This window comes from Choristoneura fumiferana, chromosome Z, assembly GCF_025370935.1.
Source record: "Choristoneura fumiferana chromosome Z, NRCan_CFum_1, whole genome shotgun sequence".
Classification (NCBI taxonomy): Eukaryota; Metazoa; Arthropoda; class Insecta; order Lepidoptera; family Tortricidae; genus Choristoneura; species Choristoneura fumiferana.
In genome coordinates this window covers 23,808,805-23,824,064 of record NC_133472.1, presented here as the reverse complement: position 1 = coordinate 23,824,064, position 15,260 = coordinate 23,808,805, and the positions used below count along the sequence as shown (strand labels likewise).

The following is a 15,260-nucleotide window of genomic DNA, read 5'->3' as shown; positions in this document are numbered from 1 at the left end:
GCCGCCAAAAAGACACTTAACAACCCCCGACACCGACGACGCTTATTTTGAGCGTGTCCGACACGCTCTTGGCCGGTTTTTTATCTAGATAGTTCCTCGGGATCGATTAGTTTTCGTAATGTATAAAAAGTACAATCTCAAAAAAGGTGAAATACAGGGTTTAGACATTCTTTAATTTATCAATTGTTATCGTTATCGTATCATTTTATATATGTATTCTAATGTCAATAAAAATCTCAAAATTTCAACCGTTTACTTACAAACAAGAAATTTCACATGGATGTTTTAATGCAACATAAAATGATGACCTAGGTCATCACTATGTAATTTATGAGGATTCCCATAAAAGTTTAGTAAAATCCAGGGATCTCAGTTCAACTGCCAAATTGCAACTATTGCAAGTAAAGCCAGCGTAAGGACTAGTTCTAGACTGTAGAAACAAAGCTTCATACTGGGTTTCCAACGTAGGATGCTTTGTTTGTGGCTGTTTACCACCAAAGCATGGTATTAGACGAAAATTTTACTTTATGCACTAGAGCATAAAAAGTCATTTTATGTCGCCTAGATCCAGCATAAATACGAACTTTACGAACATGAGAAGTGAAGATCTATTATTAAAATATACCTAAAAAACGTAAAAAAGTATTTTTCTATCAACTGGGACTAAAAGGAAAATCCCATACAAAGTATAGTCAAGTAGTCCATTGTTTGTTTCAGTGAAGTGTTTGTCTACAAATTTTGTCTCAGGCTTCTTCACTGCCCCTATCGCCAAATGGCGTCATAGTGTGAGATATTGTTGAACAGGTCTTTTAAAAACAATATAAGTTTGCTATAATTTCATTTCGATTTTGGGATCCGTTTGCAAATTAAAAATCTGGAAACAATCATGATGGTAGTCTATATACCTACTTGTTCCAATCGTTTATTTAACTTTTGACAGCTCGAGTACTTATTAAAATAGTGATGCCCTGATGCGTTACCGATTCGATTTCTTTTAACAATCGATTTTATTCATGAAGAAGTTTTAATCGATTTATCACATTCATATTTTATTTTTGCTCAACATTTTGCATTGTTTTATAAACATTCACAGGTGTTAAAGTTACTTTATCTTATATAATATTAAAATAAACCATGGTATGTTCTGATGATATGGTAAGTTCATATGTTTATCACTTCCGACGGTAGGTAATTTAGTAATTTTGTCAATTATGAAGCGGCAAAACTGGACGCGGCAGCGACGCCAGCAGGGCTACTACAAAACTCGAAACTCGAAGTTCGTGTCGTGCGGTCCCTCTGACACTTATACTATTTAATACGAGAGCGAGAGGGACGGTACGATACGAACTTCGAGTTTCGAGTTTCGTAGGTAGGTCTTCTCGTCCGAAATTCCGCAGTACCTGAAGACTAGAGTCTTCAACTAGTGTACGTGTCGGACGTGTACATCAGACCACGATAAAGTGATTATGGGAGAAAAGTCCTCGAGTGGCGACCACGAACCATAAGACGAAGCGTTCGCATAGGTGGACTGACGACATCACGGGTTCTGCGGGCAACCGGTGAATGCAAGTGGCGAGTTGTCATTCATTATAGCGTTCTAGCGGGGAAGCCTCTGTTCAAAGTAGTTGACACGCACTTGGCGGGTTTTTTTTTGCGCAAAGAGTATTTATTTGAATTTATCCATTCGAAAGTAAATATGCGCTTATATTGGGGAAAGCTAAAGTACCTACATAGATAGTCTTTTGTTAATCGCATCTCATGTTCATCTCGTATAACAAAGGTGTAGAGAAGGGAAGTTGAAAAAGTTGACAAGTTTTTCTATGAAAGAAATAAGAACTAAGTACAGAGACAACTAACTAGGTATTACCTACATTATACCTATTACCTACATTATTACTAAGTATTATACCTACACTACTTCTTCCAGTTAAAGATAATCCTCGGTGCTTAATCTACACTTCCGTTCCATTTAATTCTAGCTAGATTAACAGACTTCTTTTCTCACTAAGTACCTGGTTAGCTGTTGGCAGTTATATGTATTTAGTAGTATTCGTAATTTGTGCATTTGCTCTTAGAAATGACCATTTGGTGAAGTGGAATGAGGAAAATCAAGTTGAAAAGAAAGAAGAAAGAAAAAAAGAGCGGATTATACGGATTTTAGATTCTATTACTTTAACACAGTTGTTGAGCAATTTTTGCGCATCGCAATGTATATTACGAGTGGTGAAGTGGAACGGATGGTGAAGCACCAGAAGGACTTGTCAACAATTAACGGAAGTCGGAAAAAGCAATCTTTTCTAAAAGGTGATGAGATGAGCAGTTGACCTTAAGCTATTATAACTTGGGTTAACTACATTACATAATGGAAGAAAAAAAATTTTTTTTCACGAATATTGAACAAACTCAAAAATACAACAAAACAACTATCTTTTTAATTGGTATATTTTTTTGTTATACTTAACATTTTTCTTATTCAATACAAGCAGCTAATATGGTAACTAGCTGAAAAATTAATTGCTCAGTAAAAATTAAAATCGATGTAGGCACTTAATTAGTTTAGTAAGTAATAGTCTCATTCCAACGTGTTAATTATCGCAAAACATCAGAATATTAAAAGGTCGTCTTTCTCTAACAACACAATGAAATTATTGCACAACAAATATTTGGCTTGATTATGCAATTACTTTTTTTTACTTGGTTTAGCTACCATCATAGTAACCTAATAGATGTATGTATTATTTTGTTCGGGTATTACCCATAGTATGTAGGTATGTACTTATTCAACGCAATTTGAGTATTTAATATGCACGACGGTGTCGCACCTCACCTAAGTGTAGGTAGGTTACTATAAGTACCTTACTATTCGCATACCTACCTAAGGGACTTGCCAAAACTTAATGTATTAAAATGTCAAGTTTCTGGGTGCCAACTGTAAATGAGTCATTTTATGAAATACATATACGATATTTACAGCTCATTTTCTTTTTTTCAAAGATTTTCTTATCTTAGGCACAGCACAGAATAAGTATAGTACTACCGTATAGGTATATCTTAGGTCAAGAACGTGAATATGGCGAATATCTGAGCACTGTAGAAGAGTTGAAATAAAAGACAAAACTTTTTTTTTATTCGACTGGATGGCAAACGAGCAAGTGGGGTTTTATTTATGTTATAGCGCAGATGTTCTTCTCGGGCTACATTGTGCTCACTGCAGGGTAAACAGATCTCATTTCACAGATTAAGGGGATTTGAGCCCTAGTTCCCACGCGGACCCAGTGTAGGTACATAGATTAGGAATTTCATACATAGCACTTAATTTCTTTGCAGGTGTACGAAGGTTTCCTCTCGATGCTTTACTTCACCGTAAAGCTGATGGTAAATTTCATATGTTATTTCGCGAGTAAGTCCTCGGGGGTCCTAAATCAGAGGTGCGAGCCCGAGGTTGAAATCACGACCCTCTGCTTAAGATGTCATGGTTAAACCACTAACTACACTACCACGGCTTCACCACTAGCCTGCCACGTCTACAACCACAGGCGCAAATGTTATTTTCACGAAATTAATGTTCGCCTGAAAAATGAAGTTCTAGCATTATTTTTATTATAAGTACCTACCCTAACATCGAGTATAGTTATCATCAAATCCAATTTGACTGTCAGTTGAATCGCATTGTAGGTACCTATGCTTGATCCTGTTTTGTTTGCAAATGGCTGAACTTAACGTAGTATTAGTACCGTAACGTTAATTAATATTTTTGTACAAAAAACTACAAATAATACAATTTAATTAGTTAGACAGAACTTTAAGGAAAATACTGACGAAATTATTTGTATATTATATTGTACTTAGGCACTATTCCTGCTACTTCAGTAGGTACCATTATTGCTATATAAATTATCATAAAAGCACGGTATCAGTTCCATTTTAATCTTATTTATTTTGATTTGCTGCAGGTCGCTGCCGCTGACACCGTACAGCAGTAACAAAGTTGAATAAAATAAAATCGAAGCTAGAGCTGTGAGGCGAAACGCTGCGCCCGCGCCGCCTCCCGCGCCGCCGCCGCCGCGGTCGCACCGCATCGCATTCCGCCGCTGTCAGCCGCGCGAGACCCACGCGCCGGGTGTACGACTGCGCTTAGCGGACAAACAAACTCATAGTGACTTCTCAACAGTGCTGCAATCGTAATCACCTGTTCGCAATCTAATTTCGTAATAGAATAAATTATTGGCTTTTAAAGTTAAGACTTGTAGTTTTCTTCAGCGAGCAAGCAAGTGCATTGAGTAAGTGTGGAAAGGGCTGCATTCCAAACCGGTGTCGTTCTTTAACAGCCGAGGTTGGTATTACTCTGCATGTGTTATGTTACGGAGTTATTGAAGGACACGAAGCTTCGCTGACGATACTTGAATCAAACCTTTCCTGTGAACTGAAATCGTGTGAAATTTTAGCAAATGAGGTCTCCATTCAGAATGTAATACAATATTGCAAAAGTGAAGTCTACTCAAGAAGAAAAATGGCTGGTGGCGCACTTAGTGAAAACGAGCGCCATTGCCTAGAAACTGAAGCAAAAAGCGAACCTGAGCGCTTTCAAGATGTTGAAAAACAAGGAGAGTGTAAGCCTAATGGATTACGAGTCCGTTTCCTGGACGAAGAGGGTAAGACGGAGAGGACTGTCAGCGCGGACGAAACAGATGCTGTCGTCTCAAGAGTTAAAAAGATACACATTCTTAAAAACAGAAGTTCGAGTGAGACCAGTATCCTTCTAAGGAACCCTTCTCTTATGAAACGTCGCTCAAGTGCTGAACGACGGCTTAGCGATGGACAACCTGGGATTTTAAATAATAATTCGCTATCTGAAAATTTCAACGGCCGGACAAAGGCTACCAACAAAGAGAATGAAAAAATGTATAAGACTGAGCAGAGTGCAATTCAAACCAAAGATAGAAATGGCCAGACCTTTAAGAAAAACAGCAACGTCTACAGTGTAAACCAGGCGAAAACCTTGACTCCGGAGAGGAAAAAATCTTTGCCTCAGTTGATGCCCAAGTTGAAGGGTCATAAGTCACAGGATAGTTCGCAGGAGAAATCTACCCTACCTGCTGAGGTATCCCTCGCTGAAAGCAATTTGACGAAAGATTTTACGTCCCGCACGATCGATCGCATATCCAAAGGCATCGGGCGGCTGTTGCGCCGCACCAACAGCGTCCGCATCAGCGAGCCCGACCCGACCTACAAGGTGGCCTACCTCGGCAACGTCCTCACCGGCTGGGCTAGAGGTGAGCCTCGTTCTTGTTTCCTTTTTAGAACTACATATTACAATATTGATTACGATATCTTCGCTCAGCCACTTAATTTTATGTGGGAGGTAGAGCTTATAGTTTTTAGGAGGTCGGTTTGTTATATATAAAATAACGGCCTTGGTTTTAAAATGCTGAAGCGTTATTAACCTTTCCTTTGGCTTTGACAATGACTTTACCTCACCCTCTGGATCATTGTGGTCCGTATGTAAAACAGGTAAGAACATTTTAATTAAAATGCTTTACACTTCCAATGCTAGTTTATGGGAGATTTTAGATAAGCATGTTAGTTTTAGGTAGGTATCTACGGTTTTAAGTAAGATACTGTTTACCGTATCTATTATCATAAAAAGGATTTGAAAATCTTTAAGCAAATGATGGGGTGGGGTAAGTTAAGTATGATTAAGTCCCCTCCTTATTATTGATGAATGGATTTATCGACGAATTTCAAGGTGTCGATGTTCAATAAATTGGGATAAATATACCTACTTAAGTTTATGTCCGTATGTTTTTGGAATATTCTTGACTTACATGTTAACTAAGTACATTACCTAGGTATAAAGCAAAAACAGAGCGGCATTTATTGAGATTACTTACTTGAGCTCCAATTAACTACTTACACTTAAGAGTTGATTTAATTGCTCTTGATTATATTAGAAAAAACTCAGAAATATAATATAGGTACACTATTAGAAACTCAGATTTTTATGGTGTTGTAGGTATAAACTGAATTGCCTAACCTAACGTACCTTTCGTGATAATTGCACCTATCATTTGTCAATTTGTAATTTTTTGAAGATTAAATTACTTTTCATTCTATAACTATATAATAACTATATATAAAGGTAACTATGTTTGTTTACATTTGCCTAGAAGGTACCTACTGTAGGACTAATTACTCAATCATAGCTTCTGTGACAGACTGTACCTAGTAGGAGCTGGTATTGTGAGGTCCATTTGGCAACTCTGATATTTATTAGGCATTTTAATTTATTAGTTATAAATAAATACCTTTTGCCCACAACTCCGTCCGCGAAAAATTAGTTTATCGCTATCCCGTGGAAACAATGCAATTTTCCGGGTTTAAAACAATCCTTTGTCCTTCCCAGGGTCTCAAACTATCTCCTCCTTACCAAATTTCATTTTAATTGGTCCAGCAGTTTCAACTTGAAGAGGTAACAGACAGACAGACATATTTTCAAATTTATAATACCTACAAGTAAGGATTACTCCGTCTGCGTGGAATTCGTTTATAGCTATCCCGCGGGAACTGCAATTTTTCTGGATAAAAACTATCCTATATATTATGTTCTCGTATACCGAATTTCATCTCAATCGGTTCAGCAGTTTAGAGCTGAAGAAGTAACAAACAAACAGACTTATTAACTTTCGCATTTATAATATTAGTGCGATGGAGTTATGTAAAAAGACAATGATTTATAATTATAATTTATAGCTAAGAAACACACTGACGGCGGAGGCGGTGCTGCGCGGCGCGGCGCGGAGGCGGTACCGGTTGTAATATTTGAACGAACATCATATCCCGTGCGGTATTCTGTGTGGCCTCTTTTATGTTCGTTCGAATATTACAACCGGTACCGCCTCCGCGCCGCGCCGCACCTCTCCGCCTCCGTTGTCAGTGTGTTTCTAGCTTATAATACTTATGTATTGTACAGGTGGAATTTTGCGCACAATTGGCACAATTTATACCTGATTGAGCCTATCGCAAGCAAGACTGTAAAATCGAATGGACCTAACGATACTAATATCATCTAACGATATTCCGCCACCTGTGACCCTCATTGGTGTCAATTGTTCTGTGATACTTTTTTAGTTGTACCAATTTCATCTTCTCGCTTACTATATATACTTTTAATATTTAACTAAATGTGCCAGGATATAATCAAAAAATCCTTTAAAAAATCCGGCTATATAGTTTTAAAATTTGAAAAGTAAGTAAAGTTATTCCCGTATTTCGAAAACTAAGCATATATGCATATGTACAATTAGCTATTACCTGCGACTCCGTCCACGTAGAACTTATTTATCGCTATCCAGCGGGAACCATGCAATTTTCCTATCTTATGTCCTTCCCCGGCCGGGAGTCAAACTATCTGTATACCGAATTTCATCTACTTCAATCCGTTCAGCGATTTAGACGTGAAAAGGTAACAAACAAACAGAGTTACAAACTTTCGCATTTATAATATGTATTAGTGGGATTAGTGGGATAAACCAGAAATTGCGTCACAATTTCTTTATACGTGGCCAGTGTGCCCAGAATCAAAGTAAAATACGCGAGCGTGATATCCTCCTCTTTGGTCTACCTACTTATGATGTCGAGACATCGATTTAGAATTGTCATTGTTAAAAATTGCAAAAAGGCTGAAATATGAAAAAAAAAGGACATTATGTCCTAAATATTTTGTATTGGGGATTAATTTATCTACCGAAAAAATTATTCTCAGAACATACCTATATTGTTCACTCTCTTTGAGCTTTTTACACGGTTTCTGGTTTGTGTCTTGCCTATGTCATCGAGCAGCTATAGCGTTTAGTTTAAGGTTTGAATTAACGGTCAAATTGTAACACGTTTTATCGGTATTTCAAACACAAATGGACTAAAAATATCTACCTACATACGGTATTTATTATGTTCTTATTATAGAAGTTGTTACCACCATTTTAAATAGTTTCGTTGTTTCATTTCAAAACGTGTGCAAATGTTACCGTTAAGTTTCAAATGTTAAATTTGTTAAATTCTCGTAATAGCTTTTAACATCCACAGTTGTCTGTATAAAAATCCAGAAAAAAGGTGAATTATAAATATAAAACAAAACGCGCAATTTATAAAAATAAAAACCTATTTGACAGTTCGAAGATCAGTCAGGTCACCTATTAAGATTAGTATTTCGGTAGGTATTATCTACACACATTAGTAATTCAACATTTCACTCGAGATATTTTAGCAGCTCGGTATTAATATAATAAGGTCTGTTCTCAATTGATGTCGAGACTTAAGGTCAAGCGTGCGTCGTCTTTGCGAAGGTGAAAGTCTGTTCTCCTACCGTGAAGGAATCCTGATGAACTTTTATTTGTATTCTAGCAATATTCAGTTGGTATTATGTGCACAAGAAATAATAAGACAATATTATGTGCACAAGAAATAATAAGACAATTAAATATTTGTTCTACTCCACGACAACCGTCTATAGGTTATACAAATGAACTAAGTAGTAGGTACGTAGCGTAGGTAACTTATCAATTTATCATGTACGTACCTAGACGTACGATATCTGGATCAAGTGCCTACCAACAGGATAAGATCAACAAATATGTGGGAACTTTGATTTGCAATAAAATTACTTGTTAAACTGGTTGATCACGTTGAAAAGATTATCATTGTGGCAGATTAGTACCAATCATCAACTAGGCATAATATGACACTCTTATCTAGATTAAAATATGACATGGATTAAGTTCTTTCAGATAAGTAGTGTAAAGTGTGCAGAATTTCAAGATCAAGGATAAATCGGTGATTTAATAAAAGGTTTATGATTCATATATTTCACTATAATCTTCATCTTGATTTTCGAGCTTAATTGACAATATCCCTCTACCGTTCGCCTACTTCAGGATTGTTGATGCATTCCTCGTACACACGTGTTGGAAATCGCGAGTGCCGTGGATCTCGAGGTTATCTGTTGTCGGGTTTGCTCGTATTGGGGACCGCCACAATCGCGGACTCGGCGGACTAACCAGAGGGGATACTACGAAATTCGCAAGTCGAAGTTCGTATTCGTATCGCACCGTCCCTTTCACTCGCGTATTAAATGACATAAGCGTCAGCGGGACGGCAACATACGAAGTTCGAGTTTTGCACTTCGTGGTATAGGGCCAGCAGGGTACCGTCCCTCTCGCTCTCGTATTAAATAGTAAGCGTCAGTCCCTCTGACACTTACACTGATTAATACGAGAGCGAGAGGGACCGCACGACACTAACTTCGAGTTTTGAGTTTCGTAGTAGCCCTGCTGCAGTCCCCGTGATCGCCGGAGCGGAGAGCGGAAGCGCGCCCGCTGTACGAGATTGTTTCCCTCTCTATTTACTCCTTCCTCTCTCTCACTCGTTTTTTGTATCGCATTCCAAGCATCATTGTTCGGTGCGCTCCCACAGACACGCTTGGCGGCAGCTACAAGTGTACTAGGACCGACTGGTTTCCGATTTGCGCAAGATGCACACTTTATTACAAGCGATAAAAGTTCAATTCAAAATTTATTTTCCTCTGAGGAAATATTTCTTTTAAGCCTACTGGTTTCGTTTTCAGCTCTATTTAAAAACTTGTAAAAAATAAACTTCTTATTCGCTTCGGCGTACCTAATTAGGTAGGTAAGTACAGTACAGCACTTATTTCGTGCCAAATTATTTACGAACAAGATTGATTACTGGTTGATTTTAGTTTTGTTGCGATTAATTGAAGATAGTCTCGTAATCACTGATAAGCAATAGATTATAATACTAGTCTCCTAACGGCTAAAACCCAATATTTAGACGTAAAAATCTTTTTGAGCCCAAGATTCATCACACAGACAAAACCCAAACTCATACTCAGGTATATAGGTATTGATAGTTTGCACATCGGTGCAGTTCTAATCAACATAATTTATTAAAGAAAACCGGCCAAGTGCGTATTGGAACACGGTCGGTGTCAGTGCTGTAGATATAAGTTGCAATCAATCATTAACTAGTCAAGTCTGTTTTTTTTTTCAATTATACTATTACGGATTTCTATTAGAAACAACCATTTACATACATAGTTGAAAAGCGGGACACTTTGATGAAAAATTATTCTATTAAGGTTAGTATTTCGCAAAGGAATCCTTGGAGCGAAAAATAGTATTAACAAACTTGAAAATTTATGAAAGACAACGACACCCCACAACATTGGGCAGACGAAAAAAAGGACTTACTTTACCCGTAAAAATTGATGACGTGGTTATTTATTATATGAATTCTACGATAAATTTTGTACTTAGTATCTCGCTAAGTCACCGTCAGACAGACATGCAAAAATGGCGAAACTATGGAAGTTTCCTAATACAAATCACAGGAAGAGAGGGCCATTTAGACTACGGGACCCTAAAGTTGTAATTTTCGACAGTGTCTACTAGCGAGGTCAAGTAGGTAACCATCTTGCATACTTTTTGACCTAGAATTTTTGAATGACAAAACTGCCTGATCTGGCAGTATCGGTTTGATTGGAATTTTATCCCTATCCCGTAGGAATATCGGGCTAAAAAGTAGCCTATAAGTGTATGTTATTTCAGATATCCAGCCGTGTACATACCCTGTTTCGTCCAAATCCGGTCACCTGTATTAGCGTAAAAGACAGAGTAACAAACTCACACCAATACTCATATACTATCTCATTTATAATATTAATAGTAGGACAAGATAAACATGAAATCAGCACTACTTTAAATATCTCGTGACGGCCAACAGATCAAGCTTGATGCTTTTAGGGAAGGGAATACGAATGTGATAAACTAACTATTCAGATGTCTGCAGCAAGCCTGTCTTAGGATCTTAGCTCTAAATGCCAACGTATAATTTTTGTAAATATAAGAATTCACTTAAAATTATATCATAAGGAAGCTAGAAGGAGGTAAATAGAAGGGCCTAACTATCTAATGGAATCCTATAGCTTTTCCTTATAATTGCCGGTCCAATATTATTTGTAGAGATGGTAATTACCTCTCATAGTTATTATTTATTAGGCAAAGCTGGGACTTAAATGCGTCATTCCATATCAATATTATAAATGCGAAAGTGACTCTGTCTGTGTATCTGTCCGTTACCTTTTCATGCTTAAACCGATATCGATGAAGTTTTGATATGGAGATAGTTAGACAGGACACCCTAGGCAAAAGCTTGTTTGTTATTATAATAACGTCGATGTTTTTTATTGAATACGAGGCTGCGCTAGAGCTAGCTCGGATCGGATCGGTTGAACGTTTATGTTGTACTGCTGCGATAACCACGCGGCTAGCGGTTATCTGTACTGGGTACTCGGGTTGTTAACCCACATACATACTTGTCGCAGGCAGTTCTTGTGAACTACTAAATTTATCCATTCCAATTTAACATCCACTTTGAGCAAAATCGATGACGAGTATGACGAGAAGTAGAACGAGTTGGTAACTATTAAGCAGTAGTAAATTTTGCCTTTGATTAAATAGGGTAAACCATACAGTAATTGGCCACGTTACAGTAATTGCCCTCTTGAATTTTTTATATGAAACAACAATAATACATATAGTTTAATGATAAAAGCGACTAGATTATTATAATTAGCACGGTATTTGCTATGATTTATCACCACTTTTCTTTGTACATTTTTGATATAATTCAAGTCGGCAATTACTGTATGGTTTACCCTATATTCGACTAAATATTTTTACAACAACATCAATGGTTTGACTGAAGTAGCTGAGATTGGGTTAGGTAATACAAAGGAATTCAAAATGAAACTTTTGTTTAGGTAATTAAAAAATACTGACAATTAACGTTTTAGAATAATCGCGCAAATTATCAAGTTACTTGATGATTTTATTCATTACAATCATCACATTTTCAATGTAAGAGCCACCTTACATTATATAGAGACTGTTTGCGTTCGTGAATTGATGTGCATTAGGTGGGAATACGATTGCGGTCAGATACGGATTTCGCTTTCTACAATTATTATGATGCTTTTATTTCGACACTACTACGTCGATCTTGCTGTCAAAATAAAACGACATAGAAGTATTATATCTTCAAAATTAAAGAAATAATAGTTCTATTTTTTTAACCAATATTTTCCCCTGAATTATAGGAAATGTAAGAAATTGACCTTAATCAAAATTAATATTTACAAACATGGCCACCGGATGGCCAAGTGGTTAGAGAACCTTACTACGAAACTTGGGGTCCCGGGTTCGATTCCCGGCCGGGGCAGACATTTGTATGAATAATACGAATGTTTGTTCTCGGGTCTTGGATGTTTAATATGTATTTAAGTATGTGTTTATCTATATAAGTATTTTTATCCGTTGCCTAGTATCCATTGTACAAGCTATGTTTAGTGTGGGACAAGGTCAATTGGTATCAAGTGTCCCATGATATTTATTATTTATTATTATTATTGCAAATGTAAGCTTTCCAAATCTATCCAAACTGATATAATAGTGTTTTTTCTTGGTTTAGAGGGTAACCTACCGTACAGATTTCGAAAATCTTTCACCAATAGAAAGCTGCAGTATCCTAGATTTACAGAGTATACCATGTCTAGAGGGTTATAATTTACATAAGTTCAAAGTTCTTGCGTGACATGGATTAGGTTGCGGGAAATCTTTTATAATTTATTAATTACTAGCCCGCGACTTCTTCCGTGCAGGATTCGGTTTTCCCTATCCCGCGGGAAGTATGGAATTTTCCGGGATAAAAACTATCCTATGTCCTTCCCCGGGATGCAAACTATCTGTACTTATACCGAATTTCATCAAAATTGGTTCAGCGGTTTAGGCGTGATGAAGTAACAAACAAACAAACAGACTTACAAATTTTCGCATTTATTATATTAGTGGGATATTCAGAAAACCATATAGGTGTACTTTCATGAAAACACTGAGGCTTTGGAGGCGCGCGGTTTTTGCTCGCAACTCTGTAACACATTGAATCTTATAGATAAGTACGAGTATCCGCACTGGCGATCAAAAATTCGTAAAGTAATTGTATTTCGAGCACGGAATATAATTCGCGAGAATAAAAATCGCGCGGTGAAATATCCCAGTGCGGATTCTCCGTTTTTGCGTCATTTTTTTATTAATATGAGCATATTCCTGTCCCATTTTTTTTTCTCGAATACAAGTTTCTTTGTTACTTTTTAAGTCAAGGAATTGATTATATCTAGGTGAAAATTTAGGTAAATGGCCCGTTGTATATAGTAGAAACGTGTCCGTATGTATTTAGTTGTGGACATTCAATATTCAAAAAAATACTTCAGTTCAGTACCATGTCAATTCTGTGCACTTCATACAATGTCATTTACTTAAGTTTTTCATCTATACATTGCATGCGCCTTGTTTCGGTTAATGATAAAGCTTTCGCGATTGTATTAAAGATTTTTCCTCTCGTGTCCGTTATAGTTGGTTCCATACCTTGCTGACCAAGCTAGGAGATAAACTACGAGGGATTAAAACGGAAAAATCTTGTTTTTTTATTGATCTGTTTTTATTTAGCAAAGCAAACAGCGAATGTCATCCTAATCACGACACTGAATCGCGCTAGTGAAGAATGTGAATGTTTAAACTAAGCTTTTGCGAAATGTTATATATGTAGAGGTGTCAAAATTAAGGCGTTTGCGTGTACTGTCATTGTTATGTTCGGAGCAATAGTTGGTGATATATGTATTGTATAACATTCGAAAATGTATAACAAACACAACGACAAGTGTGATAACATGTTTTTAAATTGCATATCTTCATTAGAAACCATTACTCAAAAATAAAATCTTGCAACTAAAGACTTTAAAACAATACCCTGCGTGTTATAACTAAGTAATTTCTAAATCGTTATATAGAAAAAAACTTCTTCATGCGGGTAGATTTTTGCCATACAAACTACACAATAGTTGAGCATAAAAATAAAGGATCGTTTTGTGTGAAACTTTCCATTCAAGGTTGCCCATTTTTTTGCTTGTCTATATAGGAAAGTAAACTTTTATATGTTTAGGAAAAAAAATCGAGTTACCCTGCTGTACTTTTATTCAGACCGATTTTGTAAAGTCCCGATAACATAACGTGATGATATTGGCTGACGATGCAAGTAAATTATATTAATAATTACATATGATGTTTATAGCCGCTTATCTACACAAATCCGCACATAATTTCCGCACCTCTTTCAATATGCCTGCTATAAAGGGCTGCACCGGAATAGATGACAATGAAGTATAAATACTCTGGAAACTTAAAACCCCTACATCGTTATAAACTAAACTACATAGACACATGTAAAAGTTTTTTGGTGTTGACTAGCCGGACATTATAAAGTAAGACAATTGTTTTACATAAACAAACAGGAATAACAAACATGATGAAACATCCGGACGGGGATATTACCTACACGTATCTATTTGCTCGTACTCCTAACTGTAAATAAATAATTATATTAGTATTTGAACCACCCAGGAGCACTCGTTGTCAGTCAGTTCGTGCGTCTGTCACTGCGTAGTCTTTCGTCAATCAATAAGTAAACACTTGACATTTTCACAGAGTTGTGACCAAGTAAACAAAAATTTTAAAATAAAATTACTAATAGTGAATAAGATACTTAAAGGGTTACCATAAAACAATCATTTTTTTCAACGTTCTTATTAATATATACTCGTAATTATATTGGCATTTACCTTTACTGGACAAACTTAACGCGTACTACGATGGAACCTTTTCGCTGGAAATGTTATGTTCATATTCCATATCTGCCACAGACAATTGTGTTGATTGTGAAGATATTTTCATCCTGGTACTCGAGTCAGGTGCTTTGATTGTACGTGGGCATTTTTATCTAACTTTGTATCTTGAGTTTATCTCTCCGATTTTAACAAAATTTGGGAGGTATACTAAAAATCATAATCCGTGAGGACTAACTTGGCAAGTGAATGACAGTTAAAGGGCTATCAGGGTTAGACGAAATTAAATAGTAATGTGGTTTAATATCGATAATTGATGTCGATTTGACTAGGTATGTTTTATGGTTTGCTAAGTCGAAGCTTTTGTACAAATTCGAGAATATAATGATATTTTCAACAATGGTTGCACTGTCACTCAGTAAAAACCGCGATTTTTAAAATAAAATTTATGTAAGCTTATGGCCGGCCGCCGTATTGTATGTGTGATGCAATTTTTTATTTGGAATGATAACGT

At 36.6% G+C, this 15,260-nt stretch overlaps 1 protein-coding gene across 1 annotated transcript in view; it reads left to right on the top strand.

Moving 5' to 3' along the window:
* The first annotated feature begins 4,066 nt into the window (after positions 1-4,066).
* LOC141431776 (uncharacterized) overlaps positions 4,067-15,260 on the top strand; it is a 47,234-nt gene continuing 36,040 nt past the window's right edge. The window contains exon 1 of the mRNA XM_074092958.1: positions 4,067-5,273. Within this exon, the coding sequence (XP_073949059.1) occupies positions 4,511-5,273 (763 nt within the window). The 5' untranslated portion in view covers positions 4,067-4,510. The remainder of the gene's footprint in view (positions 5,274-15,260) is intronic.